This window comes from Chiloscyllium plagiosum, unplaced genomic scaffold, assembly GCF_037043375.1.
Source record: "Chiloscyllium plagiosum isolate Xiang-an unplaced genomic scaffold, Cpla_swu_hap1 HiC_scaffold_15, whole genome shotgun sequence".
NCBI classification, from domain to species: domain Eukaryota; kingdom Metazoa; phylum Chordata; class Chondrichthyes; order Orectolobiformes; family Hemiscylliidae; genus Chiloscyllium; species Chiloscyllium plagiosum.
This window is the reverse complement of record NW_028270153.1, coordinates 21,954,891-21,979,221: the sequence shown is the minus strand read 5'-3', so window position 1 is coordinate 21,979,221 and position 24,331 is coordinate 21,954,891. Positions and strand designations below refer to the sequence as shown.

The following is a 24,331-nucleotide window of genomic DNA, read 5'->3' as shown; positions in this document are numbered from 1 at the left end:
GAAGTATTTCATTGGTTCTAAAGCACTGTAGAGGCAGTCCAGACAAAAATAGGGAGGAATTGTCTTATGAGGAGAGGTTGAGTAAATTGAGCCTGTCCTCATTGGGGTTTAGAGAATGAGAGACGACCTCATTGAAAGATTTAAGAGTCTTAAGGCAATGACAGGGTAGATGCAGAGATGATTTTTTTTCCCTTAAGGAAGAGTCTAAGATCAGAGGAGATAATCTCAGTGTGCCTAGTTGCCCATTTAAGACAGATATGATCAGGAAGTTATTCTTTCAGAGGGTAGTGAATCTTTACCACAAAGGGCTGTTGTCATTGGGTTCTTAATATTCAAGGCTGAGATGGACAGCTTTTCAATAATAAAGGAACCAAGGGTTACGGGGAAACGTGGGAAGTGGATTGAGGATTATCAGATCAGCCATGATCCTGTTCAACGGTGGAGTAACTTTGATGGCCAAATGGCCTATTTCTGCACCTACTTTTTATGGTCTAACACTTTTCTTTCAAGTGGCCTTGCTTACCCTACTGAAAACACACTGTTTCCCATCTTGGCTCCTTCTATTAAATGTGGGTTTGTGGTGCTGCCTTTCTTGCTCACCTTTCCGCTGGAGTCCAGTTCAGTTACCTCATCTCCTTTTAAAATATTTTCTAATCAACCTGTCGAGTTATTAGTGCACATCTCTGGTGCAGGTGGGGCTTTAACCCAGACCGAGGAGAAAGTGAGGACTGCAGATGCTGGAGATCAGAGCTGAAAATGTGTTGTTGGAAAAGCACAGCAGGTCAGGCAGCATCAAAGGAACAGGAGATTCGATGCTTCCTGAAGAAGGGCTAATGCCCGAAACGTCGATTCTCCTGTTCCCTGGATGCTGCCTGACCTGCTGCGCTTTTCCAGCAACACATTTCCATCTCTGATCTCCAGCATCTGCAGACCTCACTTTCTCCTGCTGTAGGGATTTGTTTGATTCTGCAATATAGTTAACATACAGATAAAATTCAAATACTGGAACAAGCCCTGAGACAGTTACTGGTACCTCAGTAAGCAGAGCCACACAACGTCTTTGTATTGACCATTTCAGGCAAACTGTCTCATACAACAACAGAAGACAATCTTTAAACCCCTCCAATTGTATTAGTCACCTAAAGCCTTTGTGCGATTGATAGCTCAGAGCTCTAAAAAAATCAATCAAAAGCTACCTGTTTAATTTTTTGAACTCTAGGATAAAAACTCTTTGTGTGAGTTTTATTATGGGAATTCCAACATTGTCGGTGGTCTCCCTCCAGGTTCATCGTGTATAACCCTATTCATTCTTTCCAACTTTACCTTCTATTACTCAATTCTCACATTATTTTTTTTAAATCCGGTGACTCTGGGGTTCTGTCTCAGGTTTATGATTCAGTCAGTGTTGGGGAATCAACCTGTGGGAACAGCAGGATTCAGCACGAATTGAGATTGGCCACTGATTGGGCAGAAAGCCAACCAAAGCTCAGCCAACCAAAGATTCTATGACCTCGCAAACAGGTCTAAAAACGACCAGAAAAAGGAGTTATGATCTGGAGGGAGAAATGAGGGGCCAGAGTTGTAAAGCCAACCCTGCAACCCCACGTGAGAAGTCGACGGCTAAAGCTTGTGGTCCAAGAAAGGATGGCTCTTGGACAGGAGAGACACTATGAATGCCGCTTGGTAGGGAACCACAGGGACACTGCTTGAAGCAAAGAACAAATAACTGGGATTGGAGCAGTAAAGTCTGAATGGGATGACCACTTTTGACGAGGAGCTGTTTCCAATCGGGAGGATACCACAAGGAGACTGCCCAGAAGAAGGAACCAACTCAACTCAGCATCTCTTTCAAAGGCTTCAGCTCTCTCCTCATCAATCTGTCTTAAAGCTTCTTCAGAGGTCGGAACTGCTAGTCTGAAATTCAAAGACTCTGAGGTCAGCCACATAACTGACCATTTCTCTCTTTCTACCTTTGACCCTAATATCTAAATTCCACTACTAACCTTTTGTCTTGTCTATCAGATTTAAGTGCCAGCTGGGAGAAAAAGGGGGATTTTTGGTTAATAGTCTGGGGAGTTAGTCAGTGGTTCTTTTTTTTTAAAGTTAAAAATCACACAACACCATGTTATAGTTCAACAGGTTTATTTGGATGCACTAGCTTTCGAAGCGCTGCTCCCTTCATCAGGTGGGTTTTTTAAAGAGCATATATCATTGCCATTCCAAGAATATTGTAAAGTACTTTTCATTCATGATAAATAGCTAGTCCTGTTTATGTAAAACAAATGGTGTCAGAAGTCTTTGTAATATGCATGTGAGGTTTAAGAACCAGCTTGGGGGATAGGGGCAATGAATTAAGGGACAGGTCAATTGAGAGGAGTTATTAAATAACTTCACAAAATGTTTGTCACGTGTTAAGGACTCACAGTTTCTCCACTTTGTGTTTGTCTGTGTGGTTAACTCAGTGTCCGTGACAATAAGCACTGAGAATAGCAGACTTTGTCTCATCATATCTGGCAGAATTATCAGCAGGCAGCATGGAATAAACCTCAGAGGCTTTTCTGACAAGCTCCCCTTTTAGCATGAGGGTTCAAAACTCTAACTGCAAAAACCCTGTCACTGAGCTGGCAGTTTTCTGAAAGCTGTAAAGAATGCTTCTACACCCACTGCTTCAAACATGGTAATGAATCTGGAGACTTTAGGGAATCAAAATTTGTCTCTGGACATAAAGAATTTCAATTACTATTAGCTAAAGTCAAATTATTTTTTACGACCTCAAGCTGCGTCTGATGCCTGTCACTGTAGACATTTCATTCCACCTTCTGCTTTTGTAATAGGGAAGATCTCTTTCTTGGATTTCCATTTCTTCCTCTTCATTTCCTTTTTCCCTTTCATTTTCCCTTGCCTGAAACTCAAACTCTGGTCTCCTCACTTCCAAGCAAATTTTGGTGGTGCCAACTTGGTCTGTTTCAGGGTTAGTTTCTTCTATCTGTTCCAAATTTGGTGTGAGGCCCAAAGGCTCTACAATCTTCTTTGATGCCTTAGATTCCTGTGATTTATTATAAATTTTATGATCTACCTGTTTATTATAATCTCTACCTACTTAGCCATGGCTTTTAGCTGTTCAATATTAAGAGATAATACTTTCTGCCAAGTTGGAGTTCTCCTCTTGCAAAAATGCTTCTGCTCTAAAAGTAGCTACCTTACTTTAGATTAGATTCCCTACAGTGTGGAAACAGGCCCTTTGGCCCAACTAGTCCACCCCAATCCTCAGAAGAGTAACCCACCCAGACCCATTCTCCCTAACTAATGCACCTAACTCTACGGGCAATTTTAGCATGATCAATTCACCTAACCTGCACATTTTTAGACTGTGGGAGGAAACCCACGCAGACACGGGGAGAATGTGCAAACTCCACACAGACAGTCGCCCGAGGCTGGAATCAAATCCAGGTCCCTGGCGCTGTGAGGTAGCAGTGCTAACCACTGAGCCACCTTTCTATTGGCAATATTCACAAAGCTTACGACAGGAACATCGTTTGTTATATAAACATGTATTTTGCTTTATGTTGCTTTTCTATTACCAATTTGGGGTGGCAAGATGGTGAGCATTGCTGCCTCTCAGTGCCAGGAACCCAGATTTGTTTCCACCCTCAGGTGACCATCTGTGTAGGGTTTGCAAATTATCGCCGTTTGTTTCTTTCAGGTGCTCCAGTTTCCTCCCACAGTCCAATGATGTTTGGGTTAGGCGGCCATTGCAAATTGCCCATAGCATCCAGAAATTTGCGGCTGAGTGGATTAGCCATGGTAAATGCAGGGTTACAGGGATAGGAAAGGGGGTGGGTCTGGATGGGATGCTCTTTGGAGGGTCAGTGTGGACACGATGGGCCAAATGGCCTGGTTCCACACTGTAGGGATTATATGATTCTAATTCCTTGAGCCTGCATAAATGCTTCTGTATCAAAAGTAGCCATACTTTGCATCATTAGTAGTCACAAAGCTTATAGCTGCAACATCGTGTGTTGTTTCATTACATTTTTGCTTCATTACATTTCCCCTTCTATTTCCAAATCTTTATGTCATGACACAGGCATAGCAAGCCAAACCAAAGCCAAACCCTCAGCCTCACTAGTTTTAGAATGTAGTGAAATCAAAACATTCAATGACCCTCCAACTGCCCAATTGTTCCTAACCAGACTTTACAATTAACAGATCTTGGATAGTATGTTTATAACTTAAACAAAAACTAAAACTTATTATTCCTAATATAACTTGAGCAGAGCACAGAAAATTAACAAGATAATCTGAGTATTAACAGTTTCCAGCGATTGAAATCCTTAGGCAGTGGGTTGTTCACAAGCACGTGGAACTGTATATCTTGCTTTAATTCTGAAGTTACTGGTTAATGTAAACAGTTTCAGCATACTTCTAGCAATTTTTACTTGTTTTATACAGACTGGGATTCTTTTCTCAGAATATTCAAAATTGTCAGAATAGAACAGAAACTGGAGAGAAAGGAAAATCAAGCTGCACCATCTTCAGAGATCTCCAAGAATCAGACTGCCTCCTGTCAAAACTCAGTCACAAACTGGTTCTCCCTCGAATGACCAATTCAACATCCAACAGCTTCCAGCCTTGAGCACAGCCACAGCTCAGTGCCAACTCATCTACCATGTTCTTAGATCATTAATTAAGTTGCATTACCTTTTCAGGCCAGTTCCCAACAGAAAACATCTGTCTTTGTTGTTTTGCAAAACAAACTATTATAGAGTCATAGGGAGGTACAGCTCAGAAACTGACCGTTAGGTCCAACTTGTCCATGCCGACCACATATCTAAATAAATATGATCCTATTTGCCAGTATTTGACCCATATCACTTTAAACCCTTCCTGTTCATATACTCATTCAGATGTCTTTTAAATGTTGTAATTGTACAAGCTTCAACCACTTCCTCTGACAGCTCATTCCATATGTATGCCACCCTCCGCGTGAAAAAGTTGTTCAAAGTTCAATTCTTAACTTAAGTCCACAGCTCCAAACCAAAAAATGAGAAAAAAACCCGAAAATTAGTAATAGTCCTAACATTTAAAATTCAGATTTGACGTATTCCAGATTGCGGCCCTCAACATGCCAACATGAACAAATTTTATGTGATTCCTTTAATTTGTTCATGATCAATAGTTTTACATGTGGATGTGTGCATTTTCTTACCCTCAGAGTGAATGATTAATGTTATAAACCCAGCAGCAAGATTTTGTATGTTTAAAATGAAGGTTATTTTGTCTTTCAACACATGCCTAGAGATTAGCAAAAATGTGATTTCTCATTCACCTGACTCACCCTCATTGTCACAAACTCTCAATACTAGGTAGAGATGAAAATAAAGCAATAATCATAAAAATGGATTTTAACTGTCTCTATTTCAACACAGGTCTGCTATTTCTTAGTTGAGTTGATGCTTTGGTTGGAAAATGAAGGTCTTAAAAAAGTGATTTTGTAACGGCTGCAAAGTTTCTGGCAATTGATCTTCTGAAGGTGAATCTTTCAGGTGACCTTGCGCAGGAAAGTGTCTCTTCTTTTTTTTCAAGATGTGTCAATTAGCTGTATTGGCTGATTAGCTGACTGAAGCAGTTATTATTTTACTTGCAGGATTCTCTGTCCAGTAGAATCCTTCTGGAAAACTGTTTCAATTCTGTTATTAACTCTTTTAGCAGGGAGGGAAAATAGCTGCCTTATGTGATCCCTCATGACATGTCAAGTCACTGTACTTAGTAAAGTGTTGTGGTAATCCAATTGGTATAGGTTATGTCTTCTCACTTCCATGTTTTCCTGTGCTTGCGTTTTAAATGCACAACAACATTTTACAATTAACATTCTCCACAAAAGATATGTGGCCCTCAGAATCCATATCTTCCAGTCTTTTCAAAATACATAGCTTTTAAATTGATATCTTAATGCGAGTACTAGGTATGGTGGCTGAGAACATCAAATTGAACTTAAAAAGAAAAGACAGTTCTTTACTTTATTAAACAAGAGACTTTAACTCACAGCAAGATGGCCAAATCTAATTTATATTACTATGCATTCCACATTCTAACCAAACTAGCAGGAGGCATCAAAACTCACCAAAGACGATGGTTCCGCTGGAGACAGTGCAGGAAGAATTGTTGTGCATAATTAACAAAATATTTACAGAAGCCACCAATAGTATTTGATAAATGTTTATGAACCCAGTCAATGGCTGATTTGCTTGAACAACAGGATTTCAGATGCCAGAAAACTCTCAGAGTTTCATCAAGGTTTGAATAACTGACATTTGGAGAGAAATTCCATGACCAGCCTATGTCTTTTGCGTGCTTTGAGCATTTGATTTTCTCAAAAGAATTCAACTAACAGTTGAATTACGTGGAGCTCTTGCTTTCACTCCCTTGACTCAACTAAGAAGCTTGGAGGCTGTCCATTCTATGTTGGACTGAGGAGTCAATTAGCAATGGTGATAATACCAACTCCCATAGGGTGGTGTCATAATCCCAGTTGATGGTACTTCTGGATAAATCAGAACCCAGAATGAAATCTGGCCGAATTGAAATTTCCTTTTAAAATTTAAGTTAATGTCATGGTCATTCACTGAATTACTGAAACATTGACACACACGACTGCAGATTTTTTTTAACAACAGAGTAAACCTATTTAAATATAGAACATAGCTAGAGAGATCTTAAAACACAAAGAAATACAAAGTTGAATCTTGTTCCTGGTGCCATCTATTATAGAGACTCGCATTCAGAGAAATTATTTCTCTCGATCATAAATAAAAACAGAAGATACCGGAGAAACTCAGAAGGTCTGGCAGCATTGTGAAGAGAAAAACTGAATATTTTGAGTCCAATTTGTGATTATTTCTTATATCTCTGAGTAGGAATGTTTTGCATATTATCTTATTTAAATTTGACTAAAATAATAAATACATGAACTCAAAAGGCAAGAAACATTTATAATAATTGAATGAAATATTTGTTTTTCAAACTTGGAAGGTGCTACGAATTACATTGCTGTCTGACCAGACTACATTGCAGGAATTGATTGCAGATGACAATAACACCAACCTGTACATAGTTTAAATACATTATATCCAGTAAAATGTTTCAGTAAAAATGTGTATAGTGGTTGCAGGTAGGGCCTTAAGGGACTTCAAATGGATTTAAAGGATATACTATAGTTTAACATGTCTACACTTTAGTGGACAACATTATCAGCAATCAGTTCTTCTAAGGCTGTTTCATCATTGAACAATGCATCCTATAACCCCTCAGTTAAAGGTTTTAAAGTGTCAAGTTGTAAAATTATAGAATTTACCATTTTCAACAAGTGTTAGACACATTGTTAAAACAAAGATAAGTATCTATTAAAAGGCTCTACTCCAACTGTCCAACTGTAATTTGCAGCATATTTGGAGTTCAGTGTTTTCAGTTTAACTCCTGTCAAATTATAAGAATATCTTTACTGAGTGGTTGGCATTAGATGACGGACAGACCATTATGACTGAAAATTTATACTGTTATTGCATAAGATTTGTATGTAGCTCTTTATTACTGAAAACTTCCAGAATAAAATGACAAGACTCTGCTGGTAGCTTGACAGTTTGCATGTTACTTTCGCAGAGCTGTGGTTATGGTATTAGGTTTCAGCACTGCTTGGTGCTGAAATTTAATAGTTATGAGGTGTGATTGTATAGACCCTTGTGATGCTGAAAGACTTCAATTAAGGGAGCAACAAAATTTTTCACTCTCTGCCCTAACCAATTTTTAACCTTACACAAGCAGTTGAAATGCTTCACAGCTGCACACCTGCAAATAGGATCATCTTAGTGTTATTTTTCATTTCTTCCCACATTTTCTATCCTTTTCTTTTAAAAATGAATGACTTCTGCATTTTGATTTTGCAGAAAACAAAGTTTAATGGAATTGACAAATTTGCCTCCTCCTGCTCTAAAACACTATATAACACTGACATCTTTGATGAAGGAAGGTAAGAGTTATGTAGGGTAGACGAGAAAGTAGAGTTCAGCACAAACAGGTCAGCTAAGTGGCCTACTTCTCCTAATTCTTGTGGTCATGTAAGCTTTTGGTCATTTAACCTAATATCTTTCTCTGCTGCTTGGTGTCAAATTATTTCTGATAACGCTGCTGAAGGTATTATTTAAATGCAAGCTGTTGTTGGGTATGTATGGACAGTAAGTACCATTCTACTGTTCAATAAGGCGCCTCACCCATAACCCAATAACATCCCCATCTTAATATAAAACAAAGAGCTGCTGGAGATCTGAAACAAAAACAAAAATTGCTGGCAAAACTCAACATGTTTGACATTATCTGTGGGAAGAAAGCAAAGTTAACATTGAGTCTGGTAGCTCTCCGTCAGAACATTCTGATTGGCTGCATAATTTTGGTTCCTTTAACAGATAGAAATTGACTGTTACATAATCTCTCAATTCTTAATCAATGCGGATTGATGTTCCAAACTGAAAATTAGAACATTAAAACTATTCAGAAGAAAAGTTAACAAGTTACAGAAAGAGCTCCACTCTTGAAACCAAATCAATACTGCTTTTAAGCAATTCTTATTCACATAATGGTAGGGGGCTTGGATGGTCCACAAGTTGTTCAAATATCGTCTCAGCCTAAGACCCATGTAACTTTTTATTTAAACAGTGGACAAAAAATGCTAATTGTTAAAATTTTTAAAAAACATCAGTGCTTAGGAAGAAAAACAAAGAAAAGCAGGTGATTCATAAAATTATTGTAGTGTTCAGCTCATTGTCTATTGGATGGTGTTTAGAATTGGTTCCATGGAGAGGATTTATAATATTTCCATATGTTTGTCATTAGAATATCCCAGTAGCAAGTGGGGACTGCAGAAGCTGGAGGTCAGTGTCGAGAGTGTGGTGCTGCAAAAGCACAACAGGTCAGGCAGCATCCAAGGAGCAGGAGAACTGACATTTCAAACATAAGCCCTTCTTCAGGAATAAGGCTTGTGGGCTGGGGGCTGACAGATAAATGGGAGGGGGGTGGGGTTGGGGAGAAGGTAGTTGAAAATGCGTTTGCATTGTCCCCACCCCCTCCCATTTATCTCTCAGCCCCTGGTCCACAAGCCTAATTCCTGATGAAGGGCTTATGCCCGAAACCTCGATTCTCCTGCTCCTCAGATGCTGCCTGACCTGCTGTGCTTTTCCAGTACCACACTCTTGACATTAGAATATCCCAACATTATGAGACTTATCATTTATGTATTTTTCTTTACTGTTTAACTCAGATGTAGAAGTCCACTGGAACAAAACGTGATAATTGATGAGAATGATGATGCTATAGAATGTGCAAAGACACAAGCTCTGGAAACTGAAACAGGAATTGAAAAGGTCAGTGGTTGTACAAAGAAGAGAGAACAGGTTAATATTTTGGGTGTTAGCTTTTGTCAAATGATAATGCACCTGGTGTGATTTTTCCAGTCTCTTTTGTTCCATGACAAACACTACCTAGTACATCCTTCAAAAAACATTACCTGTCACTGCATCTGCTGCTGAAACTCTCTTCCATGGTTTTTTTTAAACCTCAAGACCTGATTATTCCCAGCAGGCCTCTTTATCACTGCATGGATGCAAGATGCACTCATACCTCTGCTTCTAATCCAAACCTATTCCCATTCACTATCATTTCCAACCTCAAGTCTGACATCAACTAGGTTTTTTTAAAAACAGTCATCCCAAAGCTTAAATCCTTCTATGACTCCTATGACTCCAGCAATTTAACTTTCTCCAAACCTCCAGGAACAGCTTTTCTTCTGTCTGCCACTACTTCCTTTACCCTTGTGATAATCTTTTGTTTAGCTACCTGAGAGCCTATATGCTCACCATAAACCTCGCTTCACCTTTCACACATACTTCAAATCCTGTCTCTGGACCTAACCTGATGTTTCCTCCCTTGGCTTAGTGTCAATTATTCTGTGGTTTTGCTCCAGTGAGGTTCTGTGGGAAGTTTTACGATGTTAAAAGTGCTGTGGAAATGCAAGTAATTGTTGCTGATGATAGTGCTTTTATAAATACTGTGGATCTCAGGATCTGTTTTTAACAAATGATGAGCGACCAGAGCCCCAGGCATGTTGGAGCTAGATTTAGGGAAAGGTCACAAATCATAGGCACTAGTTTATAGAGCAATAAACTTGAAGTACAGACTCTGATCCTTTGAATTAAAATAGTCCAAGAACACAGAGCTTATTGTTTGCAAAGTTTTTAAGAGTCCATTAATTCTAAAGACTCCCTCATTTCTCCATGAGCAGATACTGTGACAGAATCCAGGACTTCCTCAGCTTCACCTGTCTGTACAGACGCCTTACATGCCCAGAGTCAAAAAAACTGTGGTGAAGGGGATGAAGGGCTTATGCCCAAAACATTGACTCTTCTGCTCCTTCTGCTCTTTGTCCAGCACGACACTTTTTGATTCTGATCTCTAGCATCTGCAGTCCTCACTTTTCCCTTGCATGCCCAGGTTTCTCCTGAGTGGTGGTGAATGGTACTGTCCCTACATCTGGTCCAGAAGATCTATGTTGTAACATAAGGGGCAACTTTTTCACGCAGAGGGTGGTATGTGTATGGAATGAGCTGCCAGATGATGTGGTAGAGGCTGGTACAATTGCAACATTTAAGAGGCATTTGGATGGTTATATGAATAGGGAGGGTTTGGAGGGATATGGGCCGGGTGCTGGCAGGTGAGACTAGATTGGGTTGGGATATCTGGTTGGCATGGACAGGTTGGATCGAAGGGTCTGTTTCCATGCTGTAAAATCTCTATGACTCTATATCTGAGCAGGTTAACTGAAAAATATGGTATATTCTGCATTCTGTTCTATTACCCTTATGTACTCATATACGTTATTTTTTACCTGATCAGCACACAATACTTTTCACTGTCTTGGTATATGTGACAATAATAAATCAAATCAAATCAAATCAAATCAAAAATATCTGTTCAAATTCATCATTATCGCAAACATTATTAAGCAGTAGCCTTCCTTCATGTATTGCAATGTGAAACAAAAACGAAGTGCTGAAGAAACTCAGCAGCATCTGCAGACAGAAAAACAGTTAACGTTTTGAGGTCAGCACTTGTAAATTGCATTAGCAATTGTATTACAAAGTGAGCAGGTACAGGAGCAATCGCAATCAGGTTTTACACCTCTTGATTTTATTTTGCAGCTGATATTATGGGAGGTGTTGAAAATGATTCACTAGCAGAACCCAAACTTTTTTTTTGCAAACTCCGGGGCTGGAGGAGGAGGAGTGAGGCATTTTTTTGTGTGTGTGTTTAAAGCAACGCCCTCCTGTTTGCAATTCAAGGTACAAACCTCCATTGTGATTGTAGACGAGGGAGGAGGGTGATTGATGCATCATCAGTTGATTAGGCAGCCCTGCCTGGTTGGGGCTGCTGTGTGTGTGAGGGAGAGAGAGAGTGAGTGAGTGAGTGAGAGAGAGAGAGAGAGAGAGTGAGTGAGTTCGCGATTGACTCAATCAGTCCCAGTCAGCGGCGATGAGCAGTGGAGGCAGGACACTGTGAGTGAGCTCAGGAGAAACATGGCGAGAAACATTGCAACAGCAGCAGCGCTGCTCTGGCACATTTGCTGCACCGTCAGGCTACTCTCGGCGCAGGACGTTATCACCTATGGTTACGGAGTGAACGGCTTCAGCCTCCACCCGCCTTACTTTAACTTAGCGGAGGGCACAAAGATCACAGCCACGGCCACTTGCGGGCAGGATGAATCGGGAAAGCCGGTGGAAGATCTGTATTGCAAATTGGTTGGCGGTCCAGTATCTGGCGACCCCAGTCAAACTATCCAGGTAATGAAATCTGGCTCACATACAGTATACTGTATACACACCCATTGGCTTTCAATTGGACCGTCTGCTTTTATTAGAGAGTGTGAGAGAGAAATGAGCCGTAATGATCAGACATAGAGCGGTTGGTAATATTTATGCTAGCATTTAAAGCCTGTTACCTGTGTTTACCAAAGTTCAAATGTTACAGCATTAAAGTGTTAGTCTTATCTCTTAAACAAACCCAGCCAGCCGCACAGTTACACATGTCGGCTGTGTAGCGGTTGGTGGGAATTAACAGGCAGTTTCAACCCAAGGGCTTTAGCAGGTTGTTTTAAAGCAAATCTCACGAAATTCCAACACAGTATTCCGACTCCGGGTAGAATCGCCTACATCACACTCGGCTTGTGTATCCATGTTTAACTTACACAGGACATGAACCGGACCCTGCAGAATATAAGATTAATTTTAATGAGGTATTTTTAAAGCTACGAAGATAGATCTCTGCTGTGACTGACCTAATAGAATGGTCTCTGGCTGGAGGGTTTATAAAATGTGGATGAATATGCAAGCTTCTGGAAATAGGAGACCGGATACGATCAATCAAAAATCGCTGCAATGCAAGCAGACCATTCGGCCCGTTGCCCCGCTCCCAGCAGATACAGCGTCCACGACCCCTCTTCCCTAGCGCCCGCGAATGAAACTCCCAGCCGTTCAGCTCAGTTTATACCGATCCACAACCGGGTTTACTTTCCCTCGGTCTCTTTCTGTTTTAGCGGCGATCATTTCACGCCCCCTCCTCGGGAATATTCTCAACCCCCTCAGTCAAGTCGCTCCCATGAGCGCAATTGTCCAATTTATTTCCTTATTTAGGCTGGTATTGGATTCTTCTGAAGATGTGCTCAGCAGAGACTGTCATTGCAGAGCCGGTAGGAGCAATGATCCCAGACTAAAGCAGGCTGGAAGGCAGGGTTAACCCGCCACACTGTCAGCTTGTGTCCGCCTTTGGTGATGCGCTTCATCTCAATCCCATTACTTCCAGTATTAAAACCAGCGACTGGCTACATCCAGGATGCTAAAGAAGCCTAACGCATATTTTTTCCATATCATTTTGCTAACTATAAGTGAATAGTGGGGATGGGACTATAAAACAGTCCATTCACAAAGTTTCAAAGCTGGGATTTAACAAGCCTGGTTTAAAGCGAATTGTTCCTGTCGCTTTTCGAAAACACAGTTACGTTTTGAACTTTGCCCGTGACTGATAACACGAATTTACTGCTGAACGCAAGCCTTGCTGTAACTCCTGCTATACAAGTTGAGAGAGGTGGGAGGGCTCTCCTTTGTAATTAAATGGGAAATTTGAATCGCTGCTGTCAGGAGGTTTTAAAGGATAAAACTCCACTGTTCCCCTCCTTCAATGATGCATTAAAATATGCAGCAAGTATTAACTTCACTATTGTTTCCAGATCCCTTTTGAGAGAGTGGCTGTGTTAATGGAGACTGCGTCTTTTAAATGATCTATCTCCCTCCTAGAACAATATCTTGCATCTGTCAGGGAAATTAAGCAGTGAAGTGTTGCTCAGTCATGCTTTTAGTGATTAAATGAATTTGAAATATGATCCTTGATGTTCTGGCCGTACTCCTGTGGTTTGAGTGTCAAAGTAGGAAGAGTGGATCCCTGTGAAATCTTCTAGAAGCGTGGAGCAAGTGACCGCATCATCTAAAGCAAAAACACAAAGTACAACGAATGCTGGAGATCTGAAATAAAATCAGAGAGTGTTGGAGAAACTCAGTAGGCCTGACGGCGTTGGTGGAGCGAGCTAACTTAATTTATTTGTCCCCATTATCTTTATTGCAGCGTTTTTACAAAACATGTGCACAGTCATAGAAAGAAGTGCACTAAAACAAAAGCTTCTCAAATTTGAAGACACTTGATTCTTCAACAACATCCCGAGGAGAGTAATTCAAATCTATTAATTTGAAATTGCATGTACACGATAGTTATAGTGTCAGTGTAAAGGGTTTTCCCAGACAGTGGAAGAGATGGAAAATGTTAGATGGTGTGATTGTGACTGGAAGAAGGTTGGCAAAATTAATTGCACAATATGCTGCCTGCAGGGGAAGATTGTCAAGAGAGGAGAATGCAGTATTTGGAATAATGCATCGAAGACTGTGATAGAAACTTCAATAGCCTTTGAAGAATAGATTAGAAATGAGGGATTGTAGCTATAGACTTAAACAAGTAGGAATATGAATTTAGGAGGAAAATAAGAAAATTGAATTGAATTGTCACGTGTACTGAGGCACAGTGAAAAGCTTTGTCTTGCGAGCAATACAGGCAGATCAGAGTTAAGTAGCACAGATAGTAAATAATAGGTAAACAGTGGCAAAAACAAAAACACAGGCACAGGCGAATGTTAAGAGTTCGAGTTCATTCAGTATTCTAACAACAGTAGGGTAGAAACTGTTACAAAACCAGCTGGTGCGTGATTGAGGAATAATGATGGGTAAGGTTAGGCTCCCATCTGTAACTTTGACATTCATTCAGCAAAGGGTTGTTGAAGCAAATTTTTTACAAACAGCAACTTCAATTGCTTATTCATTGATGGGTGGTGAGCCTGCTGTGGGATAATCTTATTAATCTCCAATCTGTCCCACCTATTCATCGCTACATACTCAAACTCTGTCAGCAGATCACCGGTCATTGTCAGCTGTACGTTTCCCCAGCAAATGTTTGTTTACTCATAAATAAGCCCTTCGCGATTTATCACCCTGTTGTGTGGGAATGACTTCAAGGCTTTGACCCTCAATTCACAGACACACTACGGTGTGGACGCAGACCATTCGGCCCATTGAGTAACTCCAAAGAGCATTCGACCCAGACCAAACCCCTACCTATCCTTATAACCTTGTATTTCCAATGGCCAATCCACCCTAACCTGCACATCTTTGGACTATGGAAGGAAACCGACTCATCCAGAGGAAACCAATGTGGACACAGGGAGAATATGGAAACTCCACACAGATAATCACCTGAGGGTAGAATCGTACCCAGATCCCTTGGTGCTGTGAGGCAGCGGTGCTAACCACTGAGCCGCAGTGCTGCCCTAATTGATTGCTTTTCTTTCAACTCAAATCATTAAGTATGTTGCTATGTCGTACAAAAGTGTTTGTCTTGTCACAGCCATCCATTAGGATTTCACTTTCTGCCAATGAAATTAGAATAATGTTAATATTGAGTAGGCAAACATTTGGCAAATAAATGCTACTGTGGAAAAAATGTGAACTTGTCCAATTTGGCAGGAAGAAAATAGAAGCAGATCATTATTTAACTGGAGAATGGTTTTAAGAGCTCTGTGGTACAGGGAGATTTGAATATTCTGGTACATGAATCATAAAAGTTAATATGCAGATACAGCAAGTGATAAGGAAAGCAAATGGAATGTTTGTTGTAAGAGGAATGGCATGTAGATTTAGGATAGCATTTCACTATGGTTGTGCAGAGTATTGGTAAGACCACATCTGGAGTACAGTGTATAGTTTTGGTCTTTCTTAAGAAAGGATATAATTGATTTAGAAGCAGTGCAGATAATGTTCATTCAACTGATTCCTGAAATGTTTGTATTCTGAGGAAATATTGTGCCTGCGTCCATTGGTGTTTGGAAGAATATGATTGTAATATTATTGAAACATATAAGATTCTGAGGGTTCAGACCGGGGTGGATGCTGAGTAGATGTTATAGAAGAGACTAGAACAAGGGAGTCACCCAGTTAAAATGAAGGGGTCTCCCATTTTAAGATGGAGTTGAGGAGGATTTTTCTGAGGGTCATGAGTCTGTGGAATTCTCCTCCCCAGAGAGCGGTGTCGGAAGGGTCACTAAGTGAGGATGGACAAGAAAGTGAACGCTGCAATCAGATCAGCCTTAATCTTATCAAATGGCTGAACAGACCCTCTGGCCTACTGTCAATCCTAATTCATATGTTCATAGAATTAAAGTTACGAACAGCCCGGCGCACTTTCCCATCACATCCATGTCCTCACTACTGCATTGGACGCAGTTCTCCACACTGTAAGCTTTTTATATCTGTCTTTCATTTCCCAGCTCAGTGGGACTGTCTCCTATTGTTTCGTTTCTTCCTTATGTAATAATTAAACCTCCACTGATCACTTTCCACACATGATGTATTGTTTGTGGAATCAACCTCAGGGTCTACCTGTGCCTGCCTTTTCACCTTTCCTTCATGACATCATTCTTAGGCAAGAGCATCAACTTCAACCTAGTTAAAAATCACACAACACCAGGTTATAGTCCAATAGGTTTATTTGGAAGCAATAGATTAATCAATCAAGATATTTTTCAATATATAATTTCAGTTGCATCATAATGTAAACTTTTGCTTTAAATTCTGTGTCTTACGATCTTATATTCCACAACCACCTGATGAAGGAGCAGTTCTCCAAAAGCTAGTGCTTCCAAGTAAACCCGTTGGACTATAACCTGGTATTGTGTGATTTTTAACTTTGTACACCCCAGTCCAACACCGACACCTCTAAATCAGAACTTCAACCTAGGCATTGACAATAACTTAATTCTGTCCCTCCATCATTTCTGTTGTTTTAAGAGCTTAATGTTTTCAGAATGCTTTATGACTTCAGTCTTCCTGTGCAAGATAGGTGGCGCAACAGCATATAGATACCATAAGGGATTGCTAATATTGGATTCAGGTGAGATTATACTGTGTCATGGATGCTGATGTTGAACAAGGTTTTTGTTACAGTTTATTTAATCTGAAAAGAAAATATAAAACGGCCAATGCTGGATGCAGCTGGAACATCTTCAAGTTTTGAAACTGGAAACTGGGTAACATTAATATGAATATGCATGCATGTAATGCATTTCAGATGGGCACTGTAACTTCTAACTTGCAATAGCGGAGAAGGACATATAAAAAGATTGTTAATTATAACATTCATTTACTTGAACAAACTTGCCTTACAACTAGGTTCGAGCCTGAAACTAGTGAGCTGAGCAGGCACTAGAGTTTGAAATATCACTGAAGGTGTTAAAATGCATATATTAGCTTGGATTTTTAATGCCTCTCAGTGTAAGTGAAAGTGGCAATCTATATCGCAGCATGGCGTCAACAATGTAAAACAAATATAAAAAAGATTTTGTTAATCTTTAAAGACTATTTTGCTCCAGCTTCACTTGCGTTTTCCCAATTGTCCATTCTTTGCGTAAACCTGTATAGCAAGGAGTAATGTCCTCCGGGTTTGTCAGCTTCAAAGTTATTTACCTGTCGGCAGGTACGTGTCAGAAAATTGAGTCCTTCTTTCTGATATTCTTTCCATTCTGCACTCAGTCTGAGATGTACATTATTGGTGAGTGAGGTTTCAGCCACTGAAAAATCCTTGAAAAAGTTATGCCCGAGTGTCGATAGGTTCCTCCCCTGCTGAGCTGAGTCAAATGCTATTCTTCCCAACCTTCTCAGACAAACATTTTCCAGATGGCATCACTGAATATCCTTTTTAGAAGTGTGAATTCTGTACTTATCTCTGTTTCCTAGCTTGAGGACTGAGTCCGATTTAAGAAATCCCCATTACTGTCTAGGCTGAGATTCGTGCAGCTCAAAACTTTAACCTTTGTTTTCTAAGATTCAGTATTATAGTTGGTAATTCACTTACTCACATATTAATTGGGAAAGTTGATTCTGTCAAACAGAAGTGGTAATGGACAAAAAAAACTTCCCATTTCTGCAATATTTATGTCTGGTGAGTGAATCTCTGGCTTTCAGTACTAATATAGAAAATTAACACTTGGATCTGCTATCTCCAATGCGTTCTTAATTTAATTAAGATGATGTATGAAGGCTGAACCTTGCAACTTGCCCAAAGAACTGGCACAGAACACAACGGGCCAAGTAACCATATTCTCTGCTGTAATCAATCTATGATTCCATGTGCTGTTGGACTAACCATGCAATCCCACCAGACGGAATTGTATTTAATTCATCTCATTTACATTACGGAACCCGAAAAGAATCAGGATCACAGAATTGCTAAAGTGTGGAAGGAGTTCAGTCCATCGTGTCCCCTGCCACTCCCAGTTGCATTTTCTTCCTTTATAGATAAAGGAATTCCATTTTGAATACATCAACTGAATCTGCCTCAACCACTCTCTCAGGCAATATGTTTCAGACCTTAACTAGGATGACATTTTTTTTCTTATTACTTTTGCTTATTTTACCTTAAATCTGTCTTTTTTAACTTGCAATCTGTAACCTCTCACACTTGACCCTTTCTCAAGTAGGAACAGTTTCTTACTATCTACTCTGTTCAGATGCTTCATGGTTTCGAATCACCTCCCAGTCGTCTTTTCACCAAAGAAAACTATTGTAATAATTTGTCTTTCTAACTGAGGTGGTTCTTCCTGAAACTACTGTTGTGAATCTTTTCTGCATTGTTCTCATTGCCTTCACATTCTTCTTAGAGTGCAGCACCCAGAACGCAGTACATTTCTCCAGTTAAGGATGAGCTAATGCCTTGGGCAAGTGTTAATTTCCTTGCTCTTGAACTTTGTTGTTATTAATTAACAACTTAGAGTAGTGTATGCTTTACCAAGCCATCTTTCCACTTTTGATGGCTTCATTGTTTTGTTCCTAAAACCCAACAACTACTACCCTGTTCAGCCATTACATAACTCGACACTATGTGGCTAACACTTAATGCCTGTTGAACTGAACCAGCAGCCTCCAATAACAGTTTCTGGAAAAAGAGGCCAATCCATGTATCTTCAGCATTAGGAGGTATGGGTGGGAAATGCAATCTTACCAACATTTGTCATAAAGAAGTCCTTTTGAGTAGTTGTCATAGTTGGCCACTGACATCGAATCTGCCCACAATAATCTAGCATCTCTGTGGCATGGTGTTACCCTTTATCACAGCAGATTAAACTTGGCAACAGGTACAGGGCATCCCTTGATATCCAGCAGTTATGATGTATTTGTGCAGATAGGTCGCCAGTTATATTGAAGTGTTCACACACACCACATCAGAAAGTTAAAAGCACTTAATATCATTCGCTTTGTATTTACATTTTCATGTAACAGAATCTTTGGTTGTGTAGTTTTATGACTACAACAATATTTTGGATTCTAGATAGATTGGTCAGGAAGAAGACAAGAACTGTTTTCAGGCTCAAAAGGACTTCTTTATAATACTCTGTTTGTTTATCATGTAATAAGACTAAATAATACTGCACATGGTAATCAGAGATATATCAGGTCCGATCTTATTGTTGCATTATTGAAAGGCAATTTATCACTTTGAGTTAGTCTCCTCTCATGTGTTTCTTGGCATCCGATTCTCTCTCATCTCTCACATTATCTCAGTCTTCTCTGTTATCACTAACCCCTCCTACACTGTGCTATTTAATTCCCAGTGAGGAGCACCTTCTTGACATCATCACAATGCTGCCCCAAGGTCTTCAAACCCTAACCCCAATTCAAAATAAATAATTGGATTAAAATTGAAACTAAAATAAAAATAAATTAACTTCTGGTATTTTTATCCTCATAAAGAACTTTAACATTCTGCAAGTAATAAAATTAGCTTTTCACAGCCTGTGAAAATATTTGTCAGTAATTAAACGAGTTCAGTTAAAAATCCAGTTACACTTCATTCAACAAGATGTAATCTTTTCGCGGGTTTTTACAGTGAGGCTCATTGATTAGCTGAATACATGTCCTCAGGAGGAAAGTGGAAGCATTGTCAGCATAGTCTGGAGTTCTGTGTTATTCTGCACATATACAGACTCCAGATGTTGCTGCCTGTTTTAGTGGAATAGTAGAGGTGCGTAATTATGCTTTGTTATCATTACTGCTGCAAAATCTGGACCATTATATCATGGGATAAATGCAAAGTTAGCAACAGCACTCAGGAGCGTTTGGGCAGATTATCCAACATCAATTCTTGTGAACCACTTGTTCTCTCATTTTCTTTCCTGTGCCCTTCTGATTTAAAAAAAAAATTCAAATTAATACTAGATTGTTAAATAAGTGTAAGTAAACCAGCTGTGGGGAAAAAAAGATTGTCAGTACATTACAGGAATAATACAGCATTTTGGTTGGAGTAAATTGAACATACACTACAGGGGGGAAATTATATTTAGCCCATCATGCCTCTGCAATTTTTTTTTGGATTATCCAATTAGTCCAGCAGTTTCTTCCTAATCCAACATATAGCTAATATGCTTCTAAACTTGAATCAATTTGGGATTTTGTGTAACTGTTTATGCAAAGTTTTTATATTTAGCAGCTATCATAAAGTCATACAGTTAAATAGCATGGAAATAGACCCTTTAGTCCAACTCGTCCACACCGACCAGATATCCTGAACTGATCCAGTTCCATTTGCCTGCATTTAGCCCATATCCCTCTAAATCTTTCCTATTCATGTACCCATCCAGGTGCCTTTTTAAATGTTGTAATTGTACCAGCCACCTCCTCTTCCTCTGGCAGCTCATTCCATACACACACCATTCTCTGCGAGAAAAAAATTACCCCTTTGAAAGCATTCCCCATTCACCTTAAATGTATGCCCTCCAGTTTTGCGTAATCCCACCCTGGGACGACCTTGGCTATTCACCCTATCCATGCCCATCTTGATTTTATAAACCTCTATGAAGTCACTCCTCAGCCTCTTATGCTCCATGGGAAAAAAAATGCCCCAGCCTTTGCAGCCTTTCCCTATAGTTCAAACCCTCCAATCCCCTTCATATTTTAGCTATCATATTTTGAAATGTCAGTATTATTAAGAAAAAGAGAAAAGAAGCCAGCCACCTTGCTTGTTTTTGGATCTCCTAACCTGGAATCTCCAAAAAGCAGAAGCTAACGGATGTAAAGTGAAACGTCCTTCAGGAATGGTCTCTTTATTGATCTATGATGTAGCACTTATATAATTTTCTTACGGGAGTACCAGGGCAGCAACGTCTTAAAGAAGAAGGAGATTAAACACAGCTCTGTTCTGGTAGCTTTCTATCACATTTGCACTTTTGACCTTCAACTATTAGTGAGTGGTGCCATGGGATATCAGCTCATAAACTGTTGGCATTTACAAATCGATGTTGATACTGGAAGCTGAAGATACTCATTTAAGTACTAATTATATTAAATATTATGCTAATCATTTCATTGACAAATGAGACTGGTTTAGAAACTTGAAAGTTATGCATTTTTAAGGACTTGCAACTTTACTTACTTTGTGTTATTTTCCTTAATAGGGACAATATTGTGATATTTGCAAGGCAGAGAGTAACAAAGCACATCCAAGTACCAATGCCATTGATGGGACAGAACGCTGGTGGCAGAGTCCCCCTCTCTCCCGTGGCCTGGAATACAATGAAGTCAACGTTACACTTGACCTTGGGCAGGTAAATTTAAAGTTCAGTTGTTCCAATGTAGCGAATATTGCTTTCAATTCCTTTCTTTGTAAGACCTAGTGAGTTCACCCAAGGGGTGAACATGCCAAATATTCAGCAAAGATCCAAAGCTTGATTTTGGCCAGTGTTGACTTAACCAATCTCAGCTGAAGTCAGATTAAAGGCATTGCAGTTAGCCTTAGCATTTCTGGGTCAGGGAAGTGAAATTTGGCTATGTTTTCAGCTTCTGGTCACTAGCTTGTGTTCCTGCATGTCTGTGTTGCCTGAATGGAGGACCAAGCTCTGATGCAATTAGTTCTTCATCAAGGTGAATAGCCGACTGATAATGTTGAAGTTATCCATCAAGATCAATCATTTGACCAGAGACACGCACATAGAATGCTGGGAAAATCTAATAGATCTGGCAGCAGCTTCAAAATGTTAGTTCTGTGTCTCTCTCTAAAGAAGCTGCCAGACTTTCTGAGTTTGTACAACTCGATGTTTGTTTCAGATTTCTTTCAGATGCTAGATTTTTTTTCCCAACTATTCTGCTGTATATTTCCTTCATTTGACCTGTCCAGAAAAGGGATGATATTTTTAGGCATAGAGAAGGAGAAGAGCATTAACAAAATAAGAAATCTGTCATGGTACTGAGAACTCAAGTTATTGTTTGGCTATTATACTAAGAGCTGAACATTTTTGGAACCAGTCTGTTATCCATATCATTTGCTCTTGGTATGTGATAGTGTCTTATTAGGTATCTGTTATGCTCGATAAATAATGTTCAAATTGGCCATTCCATGCCACTCAACAAATATCACGGCATTCCTGAAGTTAATTGAACTTCTCTGTAATGTGATTAATGCCTGGATATGATGATGATATATGAATAAAATTAATATACTAAATCTGGAATCTGGAATATACTAAATCTGGAATCCCTACAGTACAGGTCTTTCAGCACATTGAGTCTGCACTGACCCTCCAAACAGCATCCAATCTCCCCCTTTCTCTGTAACTCCACATTATAGAATCATAGTACAATCCATAGTACATCCATGCCATCTTCCCCTTCTGCTATTTTCAGTGGCATGAAACCACTTAAAATAAGCTAATGTTTCCATTATATTCAGAGATGAGAGGCAATTTTTTCTGTCATGCATTAATTCACGGGAAGTGTGGGTCGTTTGCAAGGTCAGCACTTATTGTCCATTTCAAGTTGTCCCTGAGAGAGCATTCTTAAACTGCTGCAGTCTACATGTTAAAGATGCTCCCACAGTGGTGACAATGAAGGAACTGTTTTGTATTTTCGCATCCGGCTGGTTTGTGATTTGGGAGGCATTTGTAAATCTTTTATGTGTTATTTATGTTAATATTTCATAGAACATAGAACATTGAAAAGTACAGTTCAGAACAGGCCCTTTGTTGTGGCAAGGTTTAATCCTAATGTAAAATATAATAACCTAACCTACGCACCCCTCAACTCACTGCTATCCATGTGCATGTCCAGCAGTCGCTTCAATGTCCCCAATGATCTGCTTCCACCACCACAGCTGACAATGCATTCACAACTCTCTGCATAAAGAACCTACCTCTGATATCCTTTATACCTTCCTCCTAATATCAAACTGACTCCTCGTACCAGTCAATCCTGCCCTGGGGAAAAGTCTCTGGCTATTGACTCTATCTATTCCACTCATTATCTTGTATACTTCAATCAGGTCTCCTCTCTTCCTCCTCTCCAGAGAGAAAAGTCTGACCTTATTCAACCTTTCTTCATAAGGCAAGTCCTCCAGTCCAGGCAGCATCCTGTTAAACCTTCTTTGCACCCTCCAAAGCTTCTGTATCTTTCCTATAGTAGGGCGACCAGAGCTGGACACAATATTCCAAGTGTGGTCTCACCAGGGACTTTTCGAGTGGTAGCAAAACCTCGCGGCTCTTAAACTCGATCCCCCTGTTAATGAAAGCCAAAACACCGTATGCTTTCTTAACAGCCCTATCCATTTGGGTGGCAACTTTGATGGATCTGTGTACTTGTACACCCAGATGCCTCTGTTCCTCCACACTGCCAAGAATCCTGTCTTTAATCCTATATACAGCATTCGAGTTCGATCTTCTAAAATGCATCACTTCGCATTTAGCCAGGTTGAACTCCATCTGCCATTTTTCAGCCCAGCTCTGCATCCTGTCTGTCGCTCCGCAGCCTGCAGTAGCCCACTATACTATCGACGACACCTCCAAACTTTGTCATCTGCAAATTTACTAACCCACCCCTCAACCTCCTCATCCAAGTAATTTATAAAAACATTATTTTCATTAAATTCCAAGGTTTAAAACGTTAAATATTATGAGTGATGGAGCCATTCTGGTTAATGTTAGTTTCTGAAATTCAAACTTGTTTCATCCTCATGTGGCTTTGATGCCTTTATTGAGTTTTGGTGATGTAACTGAGGGATTATTACTGGAATTGCTATAGAGCAGTAGCAGCATCACACAGCTAGGAATGTATTTACTCTTCAACTCATGTAAATAAAGTTACTATTTCTTACAATTCTGCGCGTAAGTCTTGTTACAGGGAAAGTGATGAATTATTGATCAAAAGTAACCTACAGGATCTCTGCACATCCAACAAGCAAAAGGCAAGAGGAGGCAGGCAAATTTGCCCTACAATATTAGGGAAATCACCCAGGAAAGTGAGTCACGGAGTGGGCAGAGTGACCAGTCAAAAATATTGTTATTCTACATGGGATTAAGTAACTTTGAAAGAAGTTGGTTATCCAAACTGGGAGACACAGTGGCTGAGTGGTTAGCACTGCTGTCTCAGCGCCAGGGACCTGGGTCAATTCCACCCTCTGGTGATTGTGTGGAATTTGCACATTCTCCCCATGTCTGCATGAGTTTCCTCCCACAATCCAAAGATGTGCAGATTAGATGGATTGGCCATGTTAAGTTGCCCTTAGTATCCAGGAATGGTTGGGTTAGAAATGGGAAATGCAAGGTTGTGAGGAAAGGGTAGGGGGGTGGGTTTGAGTGGGATGGTTTTTGGTGGGT

General features: G+C 39.9%; 1 protein-coding gene across 1 annotated transcript in view; it reads left to right on the top strand.

Annotated features, from left to right (window-relative positions):
• The first annotated feature begins 11,533 nt into the window (after positions 1 to 11,533).
• Positions 11,534 to 24,331, top strand: part of lama5 (laminin, alpha 5) — a 320,328-nt gene continuing 307,530 nt past the window's right edge. The window contains exons 1-2 of the mRNA XM_087994598.1: positions 11,534 to 11,885; positions 21,143 to 21,292. Of these exons, the coding sequence (XP_087850724.1) occupies positions 11,622 to 11,885; positions 21,143 to 21,292 (414 nt within the window). The 5' untranslated portion in view covers positions 11,534 to 11,621. The remainder of the gene's footprint in view (positions 11,886 to 21,142; positions 21,293 to 24,331) is intronic.